The 24718-nt window shown below is 44.6% G+C and overlaps 1 protein-coding gene across 1 annotated transcript in view; it reads left to right on the forward strand.

Annotated features, from left to right (window-relative positions):
- PTEN (phosphatase and tensin homolog) overlaps nucleotides 1-24718 on the forward strand; it is a 942442-nt gene that overhangs the window by 582282 nt on the left and 335442 nt on the right. The window contains exon 4 of the mRNA XM_044055599.1: nucleotides 9308-9351. Within this exon, the coding sequence (XP_043911534.1) occupies nucleotides 9308-9351 (44 nt within the window). The remainder of the gene's footprint in view (nucleotides 1-9307; nucleotides 9352-24718) is intronic.

The following is a 24718-nucleotide window of genomic DNA, read 5'->3' on the forward strand; positions in this document are numbered from 1 at the left end:
CAAGGTGGTCCTAAAAGTCAGACAAGAGAAGCCAAAGATATTAATTGCCCCGGACTGGCCCCTCCAATACTGGTACCGAACCCTAAGGAACTTGTCTCAATACCCAGCTTGGACCTTGCCTCAAAGACCACAATTAGAGTCCCAGCAAAACAATCGCATCCTGCACAATCAACTACAGACTCTGAACCTGGCAGCATGGCTAATCATTTAATCATACCAACGGTACCTCTCAGTAAAGCTGTGATGGATGTCATTTTGGAAGCCAGAAGGACTAGTACTAGAAAATCTTATGCTGAGAAATGGAAGAGATTCTGTGCTTGGAATCAAGCACAAGGAACTGATGCAGCAGAACCACATATTCCTCAGATATTACATTACTTAACTGAGATGCTTGACAAAGGCCTATCTTTCTCATCTATCAAAATCCATGCCTCTGCCATTTCGGCTCATTACAGTACAGAGCCACCAATCCCTTACTAAAGCAGTATCTTAGAGGAGCCAAAAACCTAAGGCCTCCTAGAAGATCACCATTACTTGCATGGGACCTCAGTTACGTGTTGGAAAAGCTCACCCTGCCTCCATTTGAACCAGCCGCTACCGCTGATATTAAGTTCTTATCGTGGAGGACAACCCTGCTACTAGCAATTACGTCAGCAAGAAGGGTTTCAGGGCTACAGGCCCTCATGGCTGTAGATCCTTTTATCATATTTTACCGAGACGGGGTGTCTCTGAGGACAAATCCTACTTTTATGCCTAAGGTGGTTTCCAGTGTGGCTCTTAACCAAACAATTCATCTGCCAACTTTCTCTCCAAATCCGCAGAATAAAGGGGAGAGAATTCTGCATTCCTTGGACATACACAGACAGCTAAGATTCTACTTGAGCAGGACAAAAGCTCTAAGAAAAACTGAGCAATTACTAGTGTCATATGCTGCAGGATCAGAGGGAAAGGCTATCTCAAAGCAGACAATTTCAACGTGGATAAGCCACTGCACCCATTTCTGCTACTCACACCATGGTAAACCTGTGCCCAAGGGCATTAGGTCTCATTCCACCAGAGCTGCAGCTACTTTGGCAGCCTTTCTCAAAGGAGCACCAACCAAAGACATTGTAGAGGCTGCTACTTGGAGTTCTGTTCATACTTTTGCAAAGCATTACCATTTGCCTCTCTACTCCAGGTCCAGGGCAGGCTTTGCCACTGCAGTGCTGCAGGGCCTTATAGCTGCACCTAATGCTGTTTAGCTCCAGCCTCCCAACCATAGCTTTGGGATTCTACCCAAATGTAATGACTGCAGCAGTGAAACATGAACATAGTACAGTTGTGTACACTTACCATAAATGTAGATGTTGGAGTGTATTCACTGTTGCAGTCCAGGTTACCCTCCCGCCATCCCCCTGTCATTCTACAGTTTCTTACCTTCTCTATCTTCTACAACCTATGTGGTGTATTTGCTTGTAGATGAAGGTAAAGTTTATATTGATGTATGTGTATATATGTATGTATATATATATATATATATATATATATATATATGTGTGTGTATATGTATATATATATATATATGTATATATATATATATATATATATATATATATATATATATATATATATATATATATATATATATATAAAATATGCTACCTTTTTGGGGGCACCTGGCATCGGGGGCAAGAAAAACTAAAGAAAATGGCGTCTGCTGCATGTTTTATACCCCTGGCGACCTGACATCATGGAAGTGAAGAAGCAACCGACGCAGGACCCAAGACTTTGGAATTCAGGCTGACTGAGGGCAACCTGCCAGCAGATTACCCAAATGTAATGACTGCAACAGTGAATACACACTAACATCTACATTTATGTAAGTGTACACAACTGTACTTTTTCGAATTTCAGAACCAAAGTCTTCAACTAAAGCCAAGTACCCTGTTGGGGAAACTTTTTCTTGCTCCTTACCGATGTCAGTAAAAGTTAATTGCATTACTTATGGAAAGCAAATACCTCAAAGATTTTCATTTGTATGCACAACCTTCAATGAAGGCGTTGTCGCCTCACAGTAAGACATTGTCCTGTTCGATTCTCAGCTAAAACGTCTTGTGTGTGGAGACATGCGTGAATGGGCGTACCTTCGTTGAAGGCTGTGGATCAGGGCTGGCAACTCGGTACATAAAAATCTACTGCCAATCTTTAGCGGACCAGAGTTACGCTGTGGCGACCACTAACCAGGAAAAGCCGAAAGATACAACAACTGTATTCCTTGCCTAGGCCCTGACTACAACGTACCGTACTGTCGGTTTTGTGCTTTATTTAATCAGCGCACTGTCAGTCAGTATATTTTCACCTCAAAATATTTTGGTTCTGTTTAATTATCCAGAAATGTCGGTTAGCCATCCGACTACCGGGATTCCGAAAAAACGCAAGGCTAAATACAGAGGCTGCCGAAATCCAAAACTGCCAACGACGCTTCTAAGCCAGTCGCCAGTACTCAATGAGGCGCTTTCACAACCCCTGATACCCGCTACTTCTGATTGGCTGGCCCCTACTGAGACCCATTCGGAATCCAGTATGCTGCGAGATGCTTCGACTGTGGAACCTGCAGATGTGTCTACCTTGGATTGGTCAGGAGCCGCTGTGCAGGCACCGGCTTCTGAGGGTGTATTCAGGCCTACGGACTTGCATATTAAACAGTCGCCACCTTCTTTTATTCCTAAATCACGAACCATGCCTAAAAACCGACGCCCAGTCCGCATGCTCGAGTCTCTGTGCCTAAAAAACAAGAACGGCTGAAGATCTTGTAACTCTAATCAGGTGAAGCCAGCCTCCCCCTTCTAAGAGACTTAGGACTGAAGTTTATGAATCTTCTGACTAGGATTCTGATTTTCTGATTCGTTTGATCTGGATTTTCCCTTATCTACTTATGAGTATTCTGATGCAGAGGACTGTATCCCCTCTGCTTCCCCTCCAGAGGATGTTTCTTTTGGTGAAACCTTGCATATTCTTGAGAGCATTTCCATTGGGAAAGCCAGGATTTTTCTGATTCAAAAAAGAAGCTTAGGGATTTCTTACTCCTGCCTCAGCATAGGCCTTTAGCTATTCCTTAAGTACTAGACATTGTTGATGCTTTTTCGGAATCTAGTTGGGCCCCTGATTCATTGCCTCCTGCTCCCAGAAAACCTGACATATTACAGGGTTCCTGATTCACACAAGATCCTTTTCAAAAATCCTATTGTGGATCCAGTGACTCTTACACAGGGATCCAAGGGCATTAAGGCTTCTACTGCTAAAAATCCTACCCCTTCTGATAGAGACTCCAGGGCGTTGGATAGATGGGTTAAGAAGGTTTACACTTCTGCAACCTTGGCCATGAGGGCTTTAAACTGCCAGTTTCATATGTTAAAGTATCGACAACATGTTATTGGATTACTTAAACAGAAAATGATGTTGATTCCTGACTGTGCAGAAAATAAAGAAATACAGTATTTAATGCATTCTGCTTAGCAGGTTGGAAAACATACTTTGCAATATGGATTTGATTCTTTAGAGGCCTCTTGCAGGGCTGCTGTAACTGGTGCTGTGCTCAGAAGGCATGTTTGGCTTAAGAAGCAATCTTTACCTGATCATGTTAAAGCTAAATTGTTAGATGCCCCCTTAAATCAGGACCACCTGTTTGGCAACAAGGCTGAGGAAGTTCTGAAAAACATGGAAGATCAAGCTAAATCTATGCAAACTGTTAGATTTTTTTACAAGTTCAGCCTCCTAGATTTAGTAGGCACTGACCCTCTTCTTGGTCATTTCCAGTCTCTTCCAGGTCTTCTCAGGCCAAACCCAGACATAGCAGAATCCCCAGGTTTCAGTCCCAGGGGGGACACGAGACTAAGCAGTGGGGGTTTCTGCACCCAAATCAGGGATTAGTAAGACCCCCCCCCCCCCCTATGGAAAACTGTCTCAATGACTTTTAAAACTTCCAAGCACTTCCCAACTGGAATGCTCCTTTAGGTGGAAAGATTGGTCTGCAGGCCAAAAACTGGGAACTCATTACCCTGGACAAATGGGTTTTAAATAGTGTCCCAAGGATACAGATTTCACTTCCACACCTTACCAACACCAAGCGGGTGGCCAGATCTACCCCCAAATCAGTGGGCACAGGCCCAAAATCAAGTACTCTCTCTCTCTCAAGCATGGGGGCTATTCAGTTGGTACCAGAAGAGGAAAAGGGACAAGGGTTCTATTCGAGACTTTTCTTGGTACCCAGAAAAGGCAATGCATGGCGTCCTATCCTCTACCTTTCTACTCTAAATACCTTTCTGGTGACTCCAAAATTAAAAATGCTGACTCACCAGCTGCTTCCTATGCTAGGCAAAGATGCATGGTTGGCATCACTAAATAAAAAGAAGCATACCTGCACATCCTTATCAGAGTCTTGCAGAAAATACCTACGCCTCAAAGCAGGCTACATGCACTATCAGTTCTCTGCACTGCCCTTTGGCTTATCTACCGCACCCAGGGTATTCACAAAGTGCCTAGCTCCAGGCATTGCATTCTGCAGGCAAAGAAATATTCATATGTACACATCTGGACAATTGTCTAATTCAGGCAGAAAGCCAGGACATACTTTTGAATCATCTGGCCTTTGTTCAAAGGGTACTGACTTGTCTTGGGTACAAAATAAATGAAAAATCACAACTGGTACCCTATCAAATTATATTCCTGGGTGCAAACTTGAATGCAACTTCCCAAATGGCTTTCCTTACGCCAGAGAAACTGATTAATTTGACAACCTACTTCAAACAAGTGGCCACAAACAGTTATCTGCAAGGCAAATACTGCAAGCCTTGAGGTTCATGGCCTCCTGCATTCTAATAATTCAATATGCAAGGCTGCATATGAGGGAAACTGCAGTGGTATCTCAAAAGCCTATGGTGTCAACATTCACAGGATCTAGAGGCAATGATTCCTGTCGTACCTTGGCTATGCCTAGAGTTCCTTTGGTGGGAGCAGGCTTGCCACCAAAACAGGACTACCATTCACACTACCCCCTGCCGCCCAAACATTAACAGTCTCATCAGATTATGCATGGGGGGCCCACCTGGCAGGGAAGTGCATTCAGGGCAAATGGAACCCAAGTCAAATGCACCTGCATATCAATCAAAAAGAAATGTTAGCTGTACAGAATGGTCTGACAGCTTAATGATTCCTGTCGTACCTTGGCTATGCCTAGAGTTCCTTTGGTGGGAGCAGGCTTGCCACCAAAACGGGACTACCATTCACACTACCCCCTGCCGCCCAAACATTAACAGTCGCATCAGATTATGCATGGGGGGGCCCACCTGGCAGGGAAGTGCATTCAGGGCAAATGGAACCCAAGTCAAATGCACCTGCATATCAATCAAAAAGAAATGTTAGCTGTACAGAATGGTCTGACAGCTTTCAAGGACCACATTCTTCCAGGACAATTAATTATAAAGCCAGACAACACCACTGTTATGTGGTACATAAGCAGGGGGGTACACATTCTAACCCCCTCTGCAGACTAGCCATGGCATTGTGGAACATGGCCCTGAGTTATCAGGTACATTGACAAGCTCAATTCCTGCCAGGAAATCTAAATACACTGGCAGATATGAACTAAGCAGAATCCTCATGGACTCACACGAGTGGAAACTGGAACCAAGGATTTTCAACATGTTGACAAGCAAATGGTAGAGCCCAGATATAGACCTGTTTGCCTCCCCCCAAAACTATCAGTTGGACAAATTCTGCACAAGGACTCCCCACAAAACAAGCCTGGAAAGTGGATGCTCTGTCCTTAAGCTGGAAAAACCTATCAGTTTATTCCTTTCCTTCTCTGCTCTCCAAAGTACTATTAAAGATCAAACAAGACAAACCAAGGGCGATTTTGATTGCACCAGACTGACCACGCCAACACTGGTGTACCCCCTTCTTGCACAGTTTGTCACTGAGGGCCCCATGGCACCTTCCCAGACTCCTACTCTATTGTCTAAGCAGGAGAACCAAATTCTGCATCCTGAACTTTAGTGCCTAGCTAATTACACAATTTCTCCTTTACCATCCCTCAGTAAACCAGTGATGGATATCATTTTAAAGGCAAGGAGGCCTTGTACCACAAAGTCTTATGCTGAAAAATGGAAAAGATTCTGTGCCTGGAACCAATCTCAAGGGATGAGCACAACAGTGCCCAATTTACCTCCGATCTTACAATACTTAACTAAGATGCTTCATAAAGGTCTGTCTTTCTCCTCCATCAAAATTCACGCCTCAGCCTTCTCAGCTCATTATAACACAGAACCACCCCTCTTCTCTCATCCACTGCTTAAGCAGTTCCTCAAAGGGGCTAAAAGTCTGCGACCACCCAGGTGAACTCAACTCCACCCTGGGACCTCACCTTTGTATTGGAAAAGCTCACCCTTCATCCTTTCAAGCCAGCTGCCACTGCGGGCTTAAAATTCCTTTCTTGGAAAACAGCTTTCCTTTTAGCAATCACTTCAGCAAGAAGGGTATCTGAATTACAGGCCCTCATGGCAGTGGAGACTTTCATAATCTTTCATGTGGACAGGATGTCCTTCGGGACCAATCCCTCCATGCCCAAGGTGGTATCCAGTGTGGCCCTTAATCAGTCCATACATTTGCCAACCTTCTTTCCTAATCCACAGAACAAAGGGGAATGGATTCTGCACTCAGGCTGCACAGACAACTTAGATTGTACTTGGACAGAACTAAACCTCAAAGGAAATCTGAACAACTGCTTGTGGCATTTGCTGCAGGGGCAGAGGGGAAGGCTATTTCAAAGCAAACCATTTCCAAATGGATAGACCATTGCATTCTTTTTTGCTACAAACACCATGGAAAACCTATCCCACAGGGGATGACATAGATTAGATGCACATAGATTAGTACTAGGCTAACTGCCCTTGCGAGCCATTTTAAGCCAAGCCAACTATCTCCTGTGAGATTCAAACCCTGTACCTTGCGTTTGTAAGGCAAACACCTTAACCATTAGGCCATCCTCCCAACCCCAATTCTACCAGGGCTGCATCTACCTCTACAGCCTTTCTCAAAGGCATCCCCTACCAGGGCCATCCTAGAAGCTGCTACTTGGAGTTCTGCACATACTTTAACCAAGCATTACCATCTGCCAATTTTCTCTAAATCCAGAGCTGGTTTTGCCAATGCAGTCTTGCAGGGCCTTTTAGCTGGTTCTTATTATATTTAAATTCCTCCTCCCATCTTTAGCTTTGGGAATCTACCCAAAAGTGATGACTAACAGTGAAACACGAAGAACATAGTACAGTTGTGTACACTTAACATAAATGTAGATGTTTGAGTGTATTCAATGTTGCAGTCCTGGTTACCCTCCCTCCAGCCCCCTTCTTCTTTTTTGGATATACCTCTACTTTCCTTTACTATCTTCAAAAGCTTTTTGTGTATTTGCTTTTTTGTTGGAGGTACAACCTTGCATATTTATAGATTTAATTGCTTCCCATTAAGGGGGCACCTGACATCTGGGGCAAGAAAAACTGATGTAATGGCACCGGCTGCATGTTTTATACCCCTGACCACCTGACGTAATGGAAGAAGGGAAAGCAACTGACTCAGGACCCAAGACTTTGTTAATCAGGCCGACTGAGGGCTACTGCAAGCAGATAACCAAAAAGTGATGACTACAACAGTGAGTGCACTTGAGCATTTACATTTATGCTAAGTGTACACAGCTGTACTTTTGTCTTGTGCCTCTAAAATGCATATCTCTGGCATGTCAGCCTGGTCCTCCCTGCTTACTACCAGTTAATGAAACATTTCCTAAAGAGTTTTCCCCTAAAGGCCACATAGAAAGGAGCCCAATTCCCTCTGTAGGATCTAGACTTTCTTGAGAGAAAGTATTTGCTTAAAAATAAGGTCTTAAACCCTTTTTAATTTTCCAAGATTAATGTAATTTAGTTTTTCTGGTAGAACATACTCTCTTCAGTGAGTTTAGGAAAACTGAGGAGAAAACAAAAAGTGTATTAATTTAGGAAAGACTGTAGTCTGTAAGTTCGTACAGCTGAAGTCAAACATAGTCAGGGTGTGGTTTGCTGTCTTAACAGATCTGTCAAGATCAGAAAGTTCAGAACATTTTCATGGAAGGACCTGCATTTTTATACCCTGGTTAGACTTTGGAAAATGTCCCCCCCACCCTTGATATGAACATCAGTTGTTGGAAATGCAGATGAGGGGAGATTGGAGTCTCATATTTTGGGATTGTGCATTGTAGCAAGATTTTCTCAAGAGACCCGAGTAGCATATTGGATTTTTTTTCTGACCATACGGTCAAATTAGAGATTTGAGATGGGGGGAAGGGGGTCTTGAACAAGAGGTGAATTTGAAGGGGAAAGATATTTTTATTTTTTCAAAATATTTACTCTGGCTAAACACGTTACTAGAAAGTAGCAGGTCTAGACTTTCTGCAAAACGTTCTCTTCATCCCTTTGAACTATCACCGTCAGTTATCTTGCTATCAAGAGGCCGAGTTTGAAAGATTGACCTACTTGGTAGTCTTGGCAGTCAGCCATATTTATTTCCGAATTGTGGGCATTAGTGTACTTGATTTTTCGCCACAATACTGTTACTATATGCACCAATTCCACCTTTAAGCCAAAAGTTACTGTCCTGTCAGGCTTTTGTCCTTCCAGTGTTCTATCCATGCCTACAGAAAAAGGGCAAGAAAATCTTTCCCTTGATGTGCTTAAGTAGCTTAGATTTTGCTTAGAACAAAGACACAGGAAGTCGTACCAACTTTTTGTTGCCTTGGCAAAAGGGCGTGGGAGAAAATCTGTTGAAGCAAACTCTCTCTAGTTGGCGTGCCAACTTTATTTCATTGTCATGGAAATTCAGCTTCCAGCAGAGTCCACTCTACCTGGACTACTGCTGCAACCACAGCTTTTCTTTGAGAGTTGTCCATGCAAACTATCCTGGAGGCAGTGACTTGGCCCTTTGTCCACATGTTTGCAAGCAGTACAGCCTATGGGCAATGTCTAGGGCCAGGGCAGCCCTATACCAGGTTTTTCAAGGGTGGTGGTATAGTGAGCACATTTCACAGCTATACTGTAATGTTTTGCAATTAAAAGTTCTCAATGCAATGTCTAATGTAATCCCTATTAAGTGTCATAGGGATAATTTGGGGGGAATTAATTTGGCTGGTAGACTTTAGACAGCTTTGGGCAAGACGTACTAAAATATTCATTCATGTTAAGTAAATATTTTGTTGTACTCAAGATGTTATCCATGGATTAATAGTGTTTTTTTCCCTTCACAGGTGTGCTGAAAGGAATTATGATACCAATAAGTTTAGTTGCAGAGGTAAGTGCCGTTGTGCATTCTTAAGAAGCCCAGTTTTGTACTTTGATTTTACTGTGTGTTTTGCTTCTTCATGGCTTTGAGCAAATTTTAACTCCTGTTAGTATTTTAGTAATTTTACATTGCAAAGTGAGTTGACAGATCTGCTTTGAGGAAGAAATTTTGTGATAGGACCATTTTATTTCCCTGTGCTTCAAGGACTTGAAGCTAACAACTCCAGCAGCTCGGTGCCTAAAACTTTCCTTTGTCACCTCCTCCCATTTTCCCACAGTTGTGTGTATGAAAGAACATCTTGTCTCTATTTCTTTTTCCATGGTTTAGTGCACTTATATTTTCTGACTCTCCCAAGTTACTGTTTATTTTAGGAGTTGATTTACTGATAAGTTTTCCAATCTCGCCTTCGTTCTTGCTGGATGGGTTTGGAGCTGATCCTCTGCTCCAACTGTGCCACTTCTATAGCTTGAGAGCTCTTTACTGGCTCGAAGCTACCCCTTATCCCAGAATGCCCGGTGTAAGCTACCCAGATCTCTCTTGCTGCTTCAGCTGCGTGGTTGTGTCAATACTGACTCAGGCTTAGTATAACTTTTTTGTCTGTTTAAAATTCAATAATTTACTTAAAGTAGTATTTTCTTCCCTGTTTTATAGTAGTTTGCAAGTTTATTATTCCTAAACCCTTTATCTCATCATTTGCTGTGTTTTTTGTGCTGTTGTCCATTGCCCCTTAGTCGCTAGGCCCTTCTGTTTGTTTACCTGAACTCGTTTAAGTTAGTCCCCCCTTTAAGGACAGCCATTTAAGTTAAAAGCTCTCCTTTTAAGATTTTTATCAATATTATTTTTTATTATTGTGTCTGTGTGGGACTTACTTTTTTTTTTTCTTAGTATGTCCAGGGAAGCTAAAACATCAGGGTTCAAAAAGTGTGACTCGTGCTGTCAGAAGATGTCTCTGATGGATGGGCGCACTGGTTGTGTTTACTGCATGGGGGCACTGCACCTGCAGGACTCTTGCTCTATTTGTCATGCCTTTAGTCCAAGGGTCCTGCAGAAGCGGAAAAACAAGCTTATCCTCCGTGGCTTATTAAAACAGGATTCTCCGGCTAAAGCATCTCAGCCAGTGAAACCTTTGAAAACCAGTCAAGCCGTCGGCTCCATGTTCAGAACCGACCGGTGAGTTTGACAAACCAAGTGTGTCGGTACCCTCTGGCACCAAGACTACTCCATCGGCTCCAACTGTTACTTCGGAGCTGTCTCGGAGCCACTAATGAGCTAGGTCTTCTTCGTTGGAGCCCATTTGCTCGGTGCCACAATCACCTTTACTCCAAAGCAAAACCAGTCATCGCTCATCTTCCCACTCCTCTTGATCCTTGAGGTTATCAGATCAGGATGTGGAGAATAGTGGTCAGTAGGTTGCTGAAGTCTTAGGCCCTTGCTAAAATGCTTTCGAGCCTGCCGCAACAGGCTTCGGCTCAGTCTGCTTCGATTTCGATTCCTCCTCAGACTATGCTTAGTTCTGAGCCGGAGTCCACGGATGCACCGATAGTGGTTCCTTCGGCTGCAATGACATCCTGTTCGGCTCTGACATTGGCTCAGATTACCTCTGTTCTTCCCTCCCATCGAGGTATCTGGGCATCGAAGCTCTCTCGTCTGCTCCGAGGGGGGGGAAGTGGCATCGGACCCTTGTACAACCCTGCTCTCCCTTTCAGAGCATCTGCTCAGTTGAGCTCCGCTCCCACATCGGCCTCGGAGCAGTCGCCCTTGGCGCAGAGTGGGATTCCTGTCTTTTCGGAGCTGGAGCCCTCTTTGTGCCGAGATCGTGATGCCTTTGAGGTCATGGCGAGAGTGCTGTCCCACAGACAGCCCCACTATCTGTTCCATTGGCTCTGCCCCCCTCAGTGCCTGTAGGACTACCTTTGCTCCTCCTCCAGCCCCAAAGCGTAGGGAACCTATGCCCCAGAACACCCCATTGGTTGAACCCTATTCTTCCGAAGCCTCCCCAGAGCATTCTGGGCAGGCTTCCTGGAAGAAAAAGTGCAAGAGGAAGCACCTAGACTGCCCTGAGTCTGTCACCTCAGATACAGACCTGGATGAATCGGAGTGGTCCCCTAGGTCCCCCTCTGAAGATGTTTCCTTTTCGGACATCCTTGAGATTCTCAGGCAGAGGCGTAGTTGGACTTCCATAGCCCCCTCCGAGGACAAGTCTGTATATCTGGACACATTCGGTTCCTGACCTTCCACCTTCTGGGTGTCTCCGCCTTTTGATTCACTCATGTCTGTAGTGTCTCGAAAGGCTTGGTCAGCTCCAGATTCCATGGAACCTGTCCCAGTAAATTTATCACAGCTCCCCAGTACAAACAATTCTTGACTAAAGGTGTCCAGGTTGATGCCATGGTGGTAGCAGCAGCCGCAAAGAGTTAGCTGAAACCTCATCTGTCCAGCCACCAAATAAAAACTCTCATACGATGGACAGATATGTGAAGCGAATGTTTTCATCAGCAACCTTCTCCCTTGGGTCCCTGAACTATCTTTCCCATTTTACTAGGCTTCAGAGGGATCTCCTAAAAGAGCTTGGAGATACCCTGCAAGATCCCACAGCTGAGGGAGCTTCAGCCAAGGTAGCTACCCAGCTGGCGACTCTTAATTCAGTAGTCAACGCCTCCATGAGGCTTATTTCATATGCAGCCGATGGAGCAAATAGAGCTGCAGGAGCAGGAGTGGCTCTTAGATATTCTTGGCTGCAGCTGTGTCAGTTTGAAGAACCTTTCAGCTCGTCCTTCACCAATACGCCCTTTGGCTCCTCTCTCTTTAGGCCTCAGGTGAAAGACACGCTTACAGGTGCCAGCAGGAAGGCAAGACGCTCTCTGATGTTGGAGTCCGCTGTTTTTCCACTCCTACCAGACCATACCCAAAGGGTCAAGAAGGGTGGAAAGATGTGGTTTTGAAAATCCCAGGATCCTTGCCCTGACTCGTGTGGTGAATTTTCCACCAGGGGCAGAGGGGGAAATAATGGCAGACGCCACCCTCATGGCAGAGGGGGGGGTCTGCAAAGATAAGGGTGACAGATACATTCTCTTCAAAACCCTATCAACATCCCTGAAGGGATGCCCGACTGCTCAACTCTGGCGGCAGTTGGGGGAAGGCTTTCAATGTACCCAATCACCTGGCAAAATATTACATAAGACAAATGGATACTATCCATTATATCTGGAGGTTACAAAATTCCCTTTCATCAACCCCCTCTTGTTTAAAAAAAATCCATCCCGTATGTTCCACCCAGTCTAAGGGATCAGGCAGTCACAGAAGTTTCAAGACTGCTAGAAAAAAGCCATCCAGGAAGTCCCCGCAGACCAAGTAGGATCTGGAACTTACTCAAGATTCTTTTTGGTGTCCAAAAAGACAGGGGACTGGAGACCAATTCTGGATCTCAGCAGATTGAACAAATCTGTTCAAAAAGAAAAGTTCCAGATGGTAACACTGCAGTCCATTCTCCCCTTTCTGGGTCAGGACAATTGGATGTGCTCCATAGATCTTCAGGACGCGTGCTATCATATAAAAATGGACAGACAGTCCAGGAGATTTCTACGCTTCTGACTGGGGGCCAGTCATTACCAATTCAGAGCTCTGCCCTTTGGTGTCACCACAGCCCCCAGGTTGTTCACCAAATGCATGGCAGTAGTGACGGCTCACCTGAGATGTCAAGGATTCCAGGTGTTTCTTTATCTAGACGACTGGCTCCTCACTGCTACCACCAGGCAACTTATAGAGGCACAAGATTACACCATAACATCCTGTGCCCAACTAAGCATCACAATAAACTTCGAAAAATCTGCCTTGTTGCCCTCTCAATCTATTACTTACATAGGAGCAGAGCAAGACACATGAAAAATGATCGTAAAATTGCCCCAGGAAAGAGTTTCCATTGTCCGACAACAGGTGTCACTTCTCCTGAGGAGCAAAAGAATTCAAGTCCAATATGTCCTCAAGCTCTAGGGTCAATGGCTGCAGCCATTCTTTTAGTTCCCTTAGCATGCTTTCACATGAGAATCCTTTAGTGGCTTCTTTTCACACAATGGTCCTTCCAGAAATTACCCACGTCTCTCATGATGCTAATTATGGAATCTTGCAAAAGACACCTTTCCTGGTGGATGGTCTCCCCATTAGTGACTCAGGGCAGACCTTTCATGGAATCCCATCCGATTGTCACATTGACCACGGACACTTCCCTGATAGGTTGGGGAGGCATTATCTAGGGAAGACGGTCCAATGCACGTGGCAACCTCACGAGTACCACTTGCACATCAACGTCCTTTAGATGAGAGCGGTGCTGTTAGCGTTGCAAGACTGTCTCCCTGCTGGGGCTATTGCAGTACAGACGGACAATATATCAATGATTTGGTACATCAACAAACAGGGCAGAACCAGGTCTTACCCCTTGTGCTGAGAGGCCCTCAGACTGTGGCAATGGGCGATTTCCTCCAAACATTTTCTGACAGCATTGCATATCCCTGGGAAATCCAACGTAATAGCAGACAGGCTCAGCAGGGCTATCCTCATGCTGCACGAGTGGTCTCTGAAACAGGAAATTGTGGATCTTATTTTCCACAAATGGAGCCAGCCTTGCTGCGATCTCTCTGCCTCTCCCCTCAACAAATGCAGCAGCTACTTCTCCCTTGTTCCTCCTTCAGGTCAGACACCCAAGGACACTCTCTAGTCCATGATTGGTCTCAGGGACTCCTTTATGCATTTTCCCCCTTCCCCCCAATTCCAAAAGTCATTCAGAAAGCAAAATTGTTGGGTTGCAAGATCTTCATTGCCCCTATTGGCCTCAACAGATTTGGTTTCCGTTCCTTCACCCCCACCTTCTAGCCCAGCCTTGGGTTCTGGACCCAGTGACGGACCTCTTGATTCATCAGTTAGGTGGGTTACACCAGTCCCTTCAATCTCTCAAGCTCACAGCTTGGTTACTCCACTTCCAATCTTGGCCAGGCTCCCCGATATTTCCCCAGCAGTACGTGATATTCTTATTTCCTCCCATAAGACAACTACAAGGAAAGTTTATGCTAGCAAATGGAGAAGATTCTCTTACTGGGCAGAATACAGGAATTTAGATCCCCTTACAGCTCCTGTACACACAATTTTTGATTTCTTAGCAGAACTGTTTCGATCTGGTGCAGCTGCTGCTACCATTAGAGTACAACTAGCTGCCATTTCAAATTTTCACATCTGAGTTTTTAACTCAAGCTTAGTGTCTCAAACTCTGTAAGGTCTTCATGAAAGGTACATCTCTCCTTAGACTCCCAGTGAAAGAGCCCCTTCCACCTTGAGATCTCAATTTGGTTCTGGCTTCCTTGATACTGCCACCCTTTGAACTCAGCAGCATCATGTTTTTTGAAATTTCTCTCTGAAAACACTCTTCCTAGTTGCTATTACTTCTGCCAGACGTGTTTCAGAACTCCATGCCCTATGTGCTCACCCTCCATACCTGTTTTTTCAGACAGTTTCTCTGAGAACCAACCCATCTTTTCTACCTAAAGTTTGTTCAGAACACAATTTGAATCAATCCATTGAACTTCCTGTCTTTCCCTAATCATTCCAGCAAGGCAGAATACAGATTACACCAGTTGGATGTGCATAGACAACTACGTTTCTATCTCCATAGAACTAAAGAGTTGAGAAAATCAATTCAGTTCCTTTCATTTGCTAACAGCAAAGGCCTTCCAGTTTCTAAAGTAACCTTGTCAAAGTGGTTATCAGACACCATTGCCTATACTTACCATTTGCGACAAAAAGATCTTTCAGCAAGACCCAAAGGTCACTCAACGAGGGCAGTAGCTACCTCGGTAGCTTTTCAGTCTAGATTGCCCATAGATTCAACTTGTGCAGCAGCTGCTTGGGCAGATCCTCATACATTTATTTCTCATTACAAAGTAGATGTGATCCCCCATTGCAGAGCTTCCTTTGGTTCCACGGTTCTGAAGAGTCTGTTCAATGAGCCACCCAGGATTGAGGTGCTAGGGACGCTGTCCCATCTAGCAAGAAAGAAGGCGAGATTGGGCAACTTAAAGAAGTTACGTAACTACCGTAACGTTCCATGTTAGTTGTCTATCTCGCCTTCCTTCTTGTGTCCCTCCCTCCTTCCCCCTTCCTCGAGGATTGAGAGGAGTTTATCAATGGTTTCACTGGCTAACTTTAGTTTCTAGTTGCTTCCCAAGCGAACATGACAATTTACTGTATATCCAGGAGTAATAATGGATTATTTTTTATGATTGTCTAGTGTGAGCTATCTGAAATGAGATCTGGGTAGCTGACACTGGGTATTCTGGGATAAGGGGTAGCCTCAACCCAGTAAAGAGTTCTCAAGCTATAGAAGTGGCCGAGTCGGAGCCAAGGATCAGATCCCAACCCATCCAGCAAGAAGGAAGGCGAGATGAAGGACAACTAACATGGAATGTTATGGTAGGTACATAACTTCTATTTTTGCATGCATATAACTGGAATTCAGTAGTTTTCAGTACTCTCCTCCCCAGTTGCTTCTGGCATTTTGATTTTAAGGTTTGTAGTTCTGTTTGCTGCTTTTTTTTTTTTTAGCAGTTCCACTAGAGGTATACAAGTATTAGAGTAACTGTTGTGGTTTGGAATTGTATGTATTTAAATTGTCTTCATGTTACTGTTAATTATCTCCGTGTCAAAAGAGCACTTCTGGGATTCAGTGCTAGTCATGCAGTTTTACTTCAGTCTAATTCAGACTCTGCAAAGTTTTTTTTATGTTTAGATTTTGTATTGGTCTTAAATTTGTACACATTAGTATTAATGTGCCCGTGACTTGCACTGGGCTGTCAGTATTTTGTTCTGAGTGTAAAAAACTTTTGTCTGACCTTTCACCAGCCTGAACTGGCTTTAATATTAGATGTTCATCGTGCATACAGCTGCAGTAATCACAGATGGGTTTTCAGCCGTCAGGCGGTCCCTCGGTCGGCCGAATTCCAAAGTCTTGGTCCGGCGTCGGTTGTCGTCGCTTACTCTTCTGACGTCAGGAAGGCCAGAGTATATAAGACACAGCCGACGCCATGTTCTTCAGTCTTTTTTGCCGCGCGGTGCCCGAAGCAGAAGCAGTTCGCAAGTGCCAGTCGGCCAGCTCCTGAATTACGAAAATATTTGGAACCGAAGTCTTCGTAAAGCTAAGTACCCCGTTGGGGAAACTTTTCTTGCCTCAGACCGATGTCAGAAAAAGTTAATTGTATTTCTTGTGGGAAGCAAATACCGCATAAGAATTTCCATTCCCTGTGCATACCTTGTTTGGGTCCAGACCACGACGTCTCGGGCTGTCGCTTTTCCGCTACTTTCAATAAACGCACTATCGAGCGTCGGGCGGAGTTCGCCCAACACTATTTTGGTAAAGCTTTTGACTATAAAATGTCGTCGGACACTCAGACTACCGTTTTATCCAAAAAACGCAAGGAAAAGGACCGACATGCGAGGCTCAAGCTGTCTCCGACACCACGCCGAAACAGGCTTCACGTGGTCCGGTTCTCAGCGAGACGCCTTTGCAGTCCCTGACTACCGACGACACTCCTTTGGCGGTGTCTTCTGTACCCGAGACCGCTGGGTCCTCGGCCCTTTCCCAGACTACAACCGAAGCCCCGGCTTATGTCGAGCCTACTAATGTGGACAGGTCCACCTCCACCCATGGTGTATTTAGGCCTTCATCTTCTTTTTCTATTAAGGCCTTTACTAAATCCAAAGCAGCCAGGCATCACACTAGGCCTGCTGCACAAGGCCCATCTCCTGGACCCATGCCTAAGAAACAGATGCTTAAAATGGCTGAGGATCTAATAACTCTTATCAGAGGTTCTCAGCCCCCTCCTGAAAAGAGACCCAGAGTGGAGGAAGAATCCCCCTCTTCTGATCAGGGATCCATTTTATCAGAACATTCTGATGCAGAGGAACACTCTTACTCCCCTTTTGAGGATTCGGATGCAGAACAGTCCATTCCTTCTGTATCCCCCCCTGAGGATTTTTCCTTTGGGGAAACCTTGCACACCTTGAGGGAACACTTCCATTGGGAAGGCCAAGACTTTTCAGATTCTAAGAAAAGACTTAGGGAATTTCTTTGGTTACCTCAGCACAGACCTCTGGCTAATACCCCCTGTTTTGGAGGTACTGGATGATGTCTACTTGGAGGCTTGTCTTAACCCGGATTCTCTGCCTCCTGCACCAGTAAAGCCTGATAGATATTAGAGTACCCAGTTCTCACCAATTTCTCTACAAAGGCCATAATGCTGACCCTGAAACCATTTCACAAGGCCCTAAGGGATTAAAGGCCTCCACTGCCAAGAATCCACTTCCTGCAGAAAGGGAATCTAGATCTCTAGAAAGGTGGGGTAAGAAGGTATATACCTCGGCCACCCTAGCCATGAGGGCCTTAAACTGCCAGTTTCATATGATTAAATATCAACAGTTCCTGTTATCACAATTAAAAAACAAAATGTCTCAACCTGAACAACCAGATTTAAGAGTTACATGATATGATGCATAGTGCGGAGCAAGTGGGTAAACGCACCTTACAATGTGGCTATGATGCCCTAGAGGCCTCCAGTAGAGCGGCTGCTACAGGATCAGTCATTCGCAGACATGCCTGGCTTAGGGAACAAAATTTGCCTGATCATGTGAAAGCTAAACTTCTTGATGCTCCTTTACAAAAGGATGTACTTTTTGGTTCTAATGCTGAGGATATACTACGAAAAATGGAAGAAAAAGCCAAATCTATGCAAACTGTTAAACCTTTCTTACAGGTCCAGCCACCACGTTTTAGCAGGAACTGGCCTTCAAAAACCTGGTCCTTTCCAGCCACTGACAAGCCCCAAAGAGGTAGATACAGACGCACAAGGGGCAGAGGACAATCACAAGGATCATATAGAGGCAGACAATGGCAATCTCCAGCACCAAGAGGTGGTGAAGACAGTGCACAACAATACAGGAAGCAAACCCAATGACTCCCTCATTTCCATGCCAAGCAAGTCTCAGCTGGCAGCACCTTTGGGAGGAAAACTAGCATTATTTGCAAGCAATTGGCATATTGTCTCAACAGACAAATGGATACTGGATATTATAAACAGAGGCTACAAATTTCAATTTCACACTCTTCCAAAAATGAGAGGCATGCCAAACCTGCCACAAAATCAAAGGGCAGAGGCACAACTGCAAATTTCAAAGCTCCTAAACATGAGAGCTATACAAAAGGTACCTATGCACCAACAAGGTCAAGGTTTTTATTCAAGACTCTTTCTGGTACCAAGAAAAGGAACCGACTGGAGACCCATTCTGGACTTATCCATCCTAAACACATTTCTACTCGTACCAAAATTCAAGATGCTCACATTACAACAACTTCTTCCCATGCTGGGCAAGGAGTTTTGGCTGGTAACATTGGACCTCAAGGAGGCATACCTGCATGTCCCAATCAGACAAAGCTGCAGAAGATACCTCAGATTTCTTGCAGGTTCAATCCACTATCAATTCTCTGCATGCGCCCAGAGTATTCACCAAGTGCCTGTCATCAGTGATTGCCTATTGCAGACTTCAAGGGATACATATTTACCCTTATCTGGACGGCTGCCTGATCCAAGCGGACAGCAAACACATACTACTGGAGCATCTGGCATATGTGACACGGTTACTGCTTTCTCTGGGATACACCATCAACAAGGAGAAATCAAGGCTAACACCATCTCAGAAAATAACCTTCCTGGGTGCCAGCTTGGACACAAACACCCAGATGGCATATCTTACGCCAGAAAAACAAGGGCAACTATCTCAGTACTTCAAAACACTAGCAAAAAGTACCAGGCTTACTGCAAGGAAAATCCTGCAGGCTCTGGGATTCATGGCATCTTGTATTCTTCTAATCCCATGTGCAAAGCTGCATATGAGGAAACTTCAATGGTACCTAAAAAATCTATGGTCTCAACACAGCCACAGTTTGGAAGCAATTATACCAATAATTCCATGTCTGCAAAAGGAATTTCTATGGTGGGCACAAGCATGTTAAGTAAACACAGGCCTTCCATTCTGCAAGCCTCAAGCAAAACAAGTCATAACCACAGACGCCTCAGATTACGCATGGGGGGCACACATGAAGGACAGGTGCATTCAGGGCAGATGGTCCCAAAAGGAAAAGCACCTTCACATCAATCAAAAAGAAATGCTAGCAGTGATAAATGCAATTACAGCTTTCAAGGACTTCCTGCATCCAGGACAATTACTGATGAGAACAGACAACACCACAGTAATGTGGTACATAAACAAACAAGGAGGAACACATTCATACCCCTTGTGCAGACTAGCCATGACTCTTTGGAACTTGGCTCTGGAAAGACAAATCGAACTTCAAGCACAGTACTTGCCAGGACTGGAAAACACACTGGCAGACACTCTAAGCAGGAATATGACAGATCCACACGAATGGAAGTTACATCCTCAGGTGTTTACGGAGATAATACAAGCGTGGGGGAGGCCAGACATAGATCTTTTTGCCTCCCACAGGAACCATCAATTGCAAAAGTTTTGTTCAAGGACCTTCCATCCAAAGGCCTGGAAAGTGGACGCCCTTTCATTCAGTTGGACAGCATGGACAGTTTATGCATTCCCACCTCTGCCTCTTCTGCCCAAGGTGCTTTTGAAAGCAAGAACAGACAAACCAAGGATGATACTGATTGCTCCAGATTGGCCAAGGCAACACTGGTATCCACTCCTGAGGAGCCTAACACATACTCCTTCCCTGGTCCCTGCCTCTAACACCTCTTCTGCTGACTCAGAACAGCTACAAAACCCTTCACAGTCAGCTGAAAACACTCAACCTCGCTGCATGGAAAATTCCTTAACACCACAACAGACCCTACTCTCCAAGGAGGTGCAGGATGTCATTTTGGAGGCCAGAAGACCATCTACTAGAAAAGCTTACTCCGCGAAATGGAAGCGGTTTTGCTGTTGGAATGAGAAAAGAGGCCAGGACCCTAGAAAATTTAACTTGCCTCAGGTTTTACAGTACCTAGCCGAACTGCTGAACAGTGGACTTTCATTTTCTTCCATTAAAATACATGCCTCAGCCATTTCTGCAGAATTCAACACGGATCCTCTCTTATTCTCTCACCCACTCTTATGGCAGTTCCTCAGAGGGGCTAAGAATATAAGACCTCCAAGGAAGCAACCAATACCAGCCTGGGACCTTAATTACATACTAGAAAAATTAACATTGCCTCCCTTTGAACCTGCTGCCTCAACAGATCTGCAATATTTGTCCTGGAAAACAGCTTTCCTTCCGGCAATCACTTCAGCTCGTAGGGTTTCTGAACTACAGGCCCTCATGGCGGTGCAGCCCTTCCTCATCTTCCATCAGGATAGGGTTTCCCTTCGTACTAACCCATCTTTTATGCCAAAAGTGGTATCCAGGGTAGCTTTAAACCAAGCCATACACCTACCTACTTTTTATCCTAACCCTCAAAACAAAGGGGAAAGGCTGCTTCACTCTTTAGACATCCATAGGCAGCTACGTTACTATTCGGACAGAACAAAGTCCTTCAGGAAATTAGAACAACTTTTTGTGTCCTATGCCGTAGGGGCTCAAGGGAAACCAGTTACCAAACAGACCATTTCCAAGTGGATTGGCCACTGCATACGATTTTGTTACTCCTATCATGGGAAATCTGTCCCTACTGGTATCAGATCTCACTCCACCAGGGCCACAGCCACCTCTACAGCCTTCCTCAGAGGTATGCCTACTAAGGATATTTTGGAGGCAGCCACTTGGAGTTCTGTACATACCTTCACAAAACACTACCACCTGCCCTTATATTCCAGAACAAGAGCAGGCTTTGCCACTGCTGTTTTGCAGGGCATTCTGGCTCAACCCAGTTCCTCATAGTACCTACCACCCTATGCATAGCTTTGGGACTCTACCCATCTGTGATTACTGCAGCTGTATGCACGATGAACATAGTACAGTTTTGTACCTACCATAAATGTAGATGTTAGAGTGCTAATACAGCTGCAGTACAGGTTTTCCTCCCTCCTTTCCCACTTGGTAAAGGCATGGGGCCTAACAACCTCTTCATACCACTTGACTGGGTTATCCTGCTATGTTTTATTTGCTTACTTACACTTTTTGCATTACATTGCATTGCATGCCTATGTAGATAAGCTTTATTTATGTATTGCCTTCCTTTTGGGGGCACCTGACATCTGGGGCAAGAAAGACTGAAGAACATGGCGTCGGCTGTGTCTTATATACTCTGGCCTTCCTGACGTCAGAAGAGTAGCGACAACCGACGCCGGACCAAGACTTTGGAATTCGGCCGACCGAGGGACCGCCTGACGGCTGAAAACCCATCTGTGATTACTGCAGCTGTATTAGCACTCGAACATCTACATTTATGGTAGGTACAAAACTGTACTTTTGTGGTAGTGTCTGCTTTTGAAACTCTGGTACTACTAGTACTCCATGTGTCTCAGACTGTACTCTTAACTCTCCTTGTTTAGTAACATACCCATGTTTTTTTTTTCTGAATGGTTTTCTTTCTTGGGAAGTACTTCTGTTTCCATAGTACAGACAAGTAAAGCCCTTACTATGCCCCAGTAGACAGTCCATGTTCAGCTAGTGCCACAAGTGCAGGAGGGGTCTGGATGGTGGAGGATGAAAGTGAGTGGCTGACATCGGCATGCCCATTCACAGTGGGGTGGCTGCTTAGACTTGCTGCAGTAGAAGCATTAAGAGCCTGGCAAGCTCCATGCTGTAAAGCTGTAATTTGGTTGGGAAGTTGTACATGAGCAGAAGCATGGATGCACCTCCCAAAGACAGCCATTACAGAGCTCACAAGACTGCTGCAGGCTAGTTGGATGATAGAGTACTTTCCAGTAATAGTAATAAGTTGCACCAGTGTCCTCTGTCTCATTAGTCCCAGAAGTAGGTCTGGTTGAGCCCAGGGAGAAACTAGGGCGGGTTCAGTAGACTTCTTGAATGGGGAAAAAAGCTAGTGGCAGCTGATGGTCAGCTAAAAGGAGGTAGGAAAAAAAAAAGTTTCACTAAAGCTGTAAAGTATAGTTATCTGTATATGGCTTGCATTGAGCTACTTGCATTTTGCTCAGTCAAATGAAACTAGTTCACTGTATGGTTTCCCAATTAACCTGATTCTAGCTTCAGTATTGATTGATTTTCAGGTAGTCTAGGGAAATGTTGATGTTATTGACTTGGACCTGCTTTTCCTAACCTATCTCTCTTGGGACATTTCATGTGCCAGAGTTGAACGTAATACTACTTTTTGAACCCTCTTACCACCTCAGTCTGGCTTTAGTATCAGTTGTGTTCTTAATGTCTGTAGGGATCAACTCCAGCAGTCTGCCTCTTACCCTGACTTCTGTGCCAGGATCAGATGTAGCACTCTGTAGGTCATCCTTTCCTTTTGACACTGAAGGTCTTGTTCCTCTGTTGACTTCCCCATGAACTTGGTGTCCTTGACCCCCAAGTTTGGTACCTAGTCTTCTGATACCTATCCTTTGTTGCCATTTCAATATCGAGGGGCTTGGCACTGAGAAGGTCATGCTGTCTGGATTTTGCTATTGAGCCAGACTGTTGGCACCAATCTTCCTTTGGTATTAAGTTCATGGATACCTGAACTCTCTGGCATTGTGCTAACCAGTGCCTGCTCTTTGGCAGTGAGGTAACTTTTCAGAGTCTAGCTTTTCTGCACAGATTGGGTTTTCAGTCATTGCTGACATTCTGTGAACCCAATTTCATAGAGGTTTGTTTTGTCTTGATAACTATGTATTTTAATTCTTTGACCAGAAAATTGTATTATAATTAGTCTCTGAAGGGATGCCACTATTGCTGTCCTTTGGGGAGCGGTACTCTCCTAGGATGTAGTTTTGGATTCATGTTATATATATATATATATATATATATATATATATATATATATATATATATAGGTACACCCATATTTTGTTAAACATTACCACAGCTAGAAATTGGCTCTTTAGTCTCTGCATATTAAGATAATCTATTCAGTTTTGGCCTGATTTTAGTTCTATATACCACTGCTGATTTTTCAGGGCCCTTTTTTATTCTGAGTTAATGAAACTTACTGTTATCTTGGTTGGCTGCTTGTCACGAGCATTGTACAGGTAATCCTAAACCATTTTTCTTCCTTCATACAGTAGTGTGGGTGTTCCATAGGCTGTAAAAGTGAGATTGTTTCTGTACTCTTTTTTCCTATGTTGGGGTCTACTTGCAGATGTTCATCGTGTTTCACTGTTGCAGTCATTACTCTTGGGTTATCCTGCTTGCAGGCTACCCTCGGTCAGCCAGAATTCCAAAGTCTAGGTCCGGCGTCGGTTGCTGTCGCCTCTTCCCTGACGTCAGTGCGCTAGGGGTATAAAAGATGCAGCCGACTCCATTTTCTTCAGTCTTTGTTGCCGCACGGTGCCCGAAGCAAAAGCAGTTCACAAGTGCCGGTCGGCAGACTCCTGAGATTTTCAAATCCGAATTTCAGAACCGAAGTCTTCATTAAAGCAAATTACCCCGTTGGGGGAAACTTTTTTCTTGCTCCAGACCAATGTCAGAAAAAGTTAACAATTGTATTTCTTGTGGGAAGCAAATAGCTCATAAGGATTTTCACTCTTACTGTATTCCTTGCCTAGGCCCTGATCACAACGTTGCTAGCTGTCAGTTTTGTGCAAGATTTAACCACTGCACTATTAAGCATCAGTTCAATTTTGCATTTCATTACTTTGCCGTCAGAACAGCCGACAATCTGAGTTTACAATACCTCAGAGCCACAGGCCGCTTCCGACTCCCACGTGGAGCCGACTGGGCCTCTGGATACTCAAGGTATTGGACACACTGAAATCATTCCCTCAGATGGGTCCGGAGCCGCTGAGCAGGCATCGGCTTCTGAGGGTGTCTTCAGACCTACACAACTATATATTAAGCCATCTACATCTTCAAAGACTAAAGCAGCTCTAAAGACAAAGAAACAAGTACAGAATTCTCCTACTTAGACTTCCATGCCTAAAAAACAGATGCTCAAAATGGCCGAAGACCTAATTACTTTGATCAGGGGCTCCCATCCCCCTCCTGATAAGAGGCCTAGGCAAGAGACAGAGTATGATTCATCTGATCCGGTTTCTATTTCCTCTGATTCCTCTTCTGAACAGGATTATTCCATGCTTCCCTATGAGGATTCTGTTGCTGAAGAATCCATTCCTTCAGCCTGTCCTCCTGAGGATTATTCTTTTGGGGAAACCCTGCATACCATGAGGGAGCATTTCCACTGGGAGAGCCAAGATTATTCTGAATCTAAGAAAAGGCTCAGAGACTTTCTGC

Source organism: Protopterus annectens, chromosome 14.part0, assembly GCF_019279795.1.
Source record: "Protopterus annectens isolate FY-2018-M chromosome 14.part0, PAN1.0, whole genome shotgun sequence".
In the NCBI taxonomy this organism is placed as follows: domain Eukaryota; kingdom Metazoa; phylum Chordata; order Ceratodontiformes; family Protopteridae; genus Protopterus; species Protopterus annectens.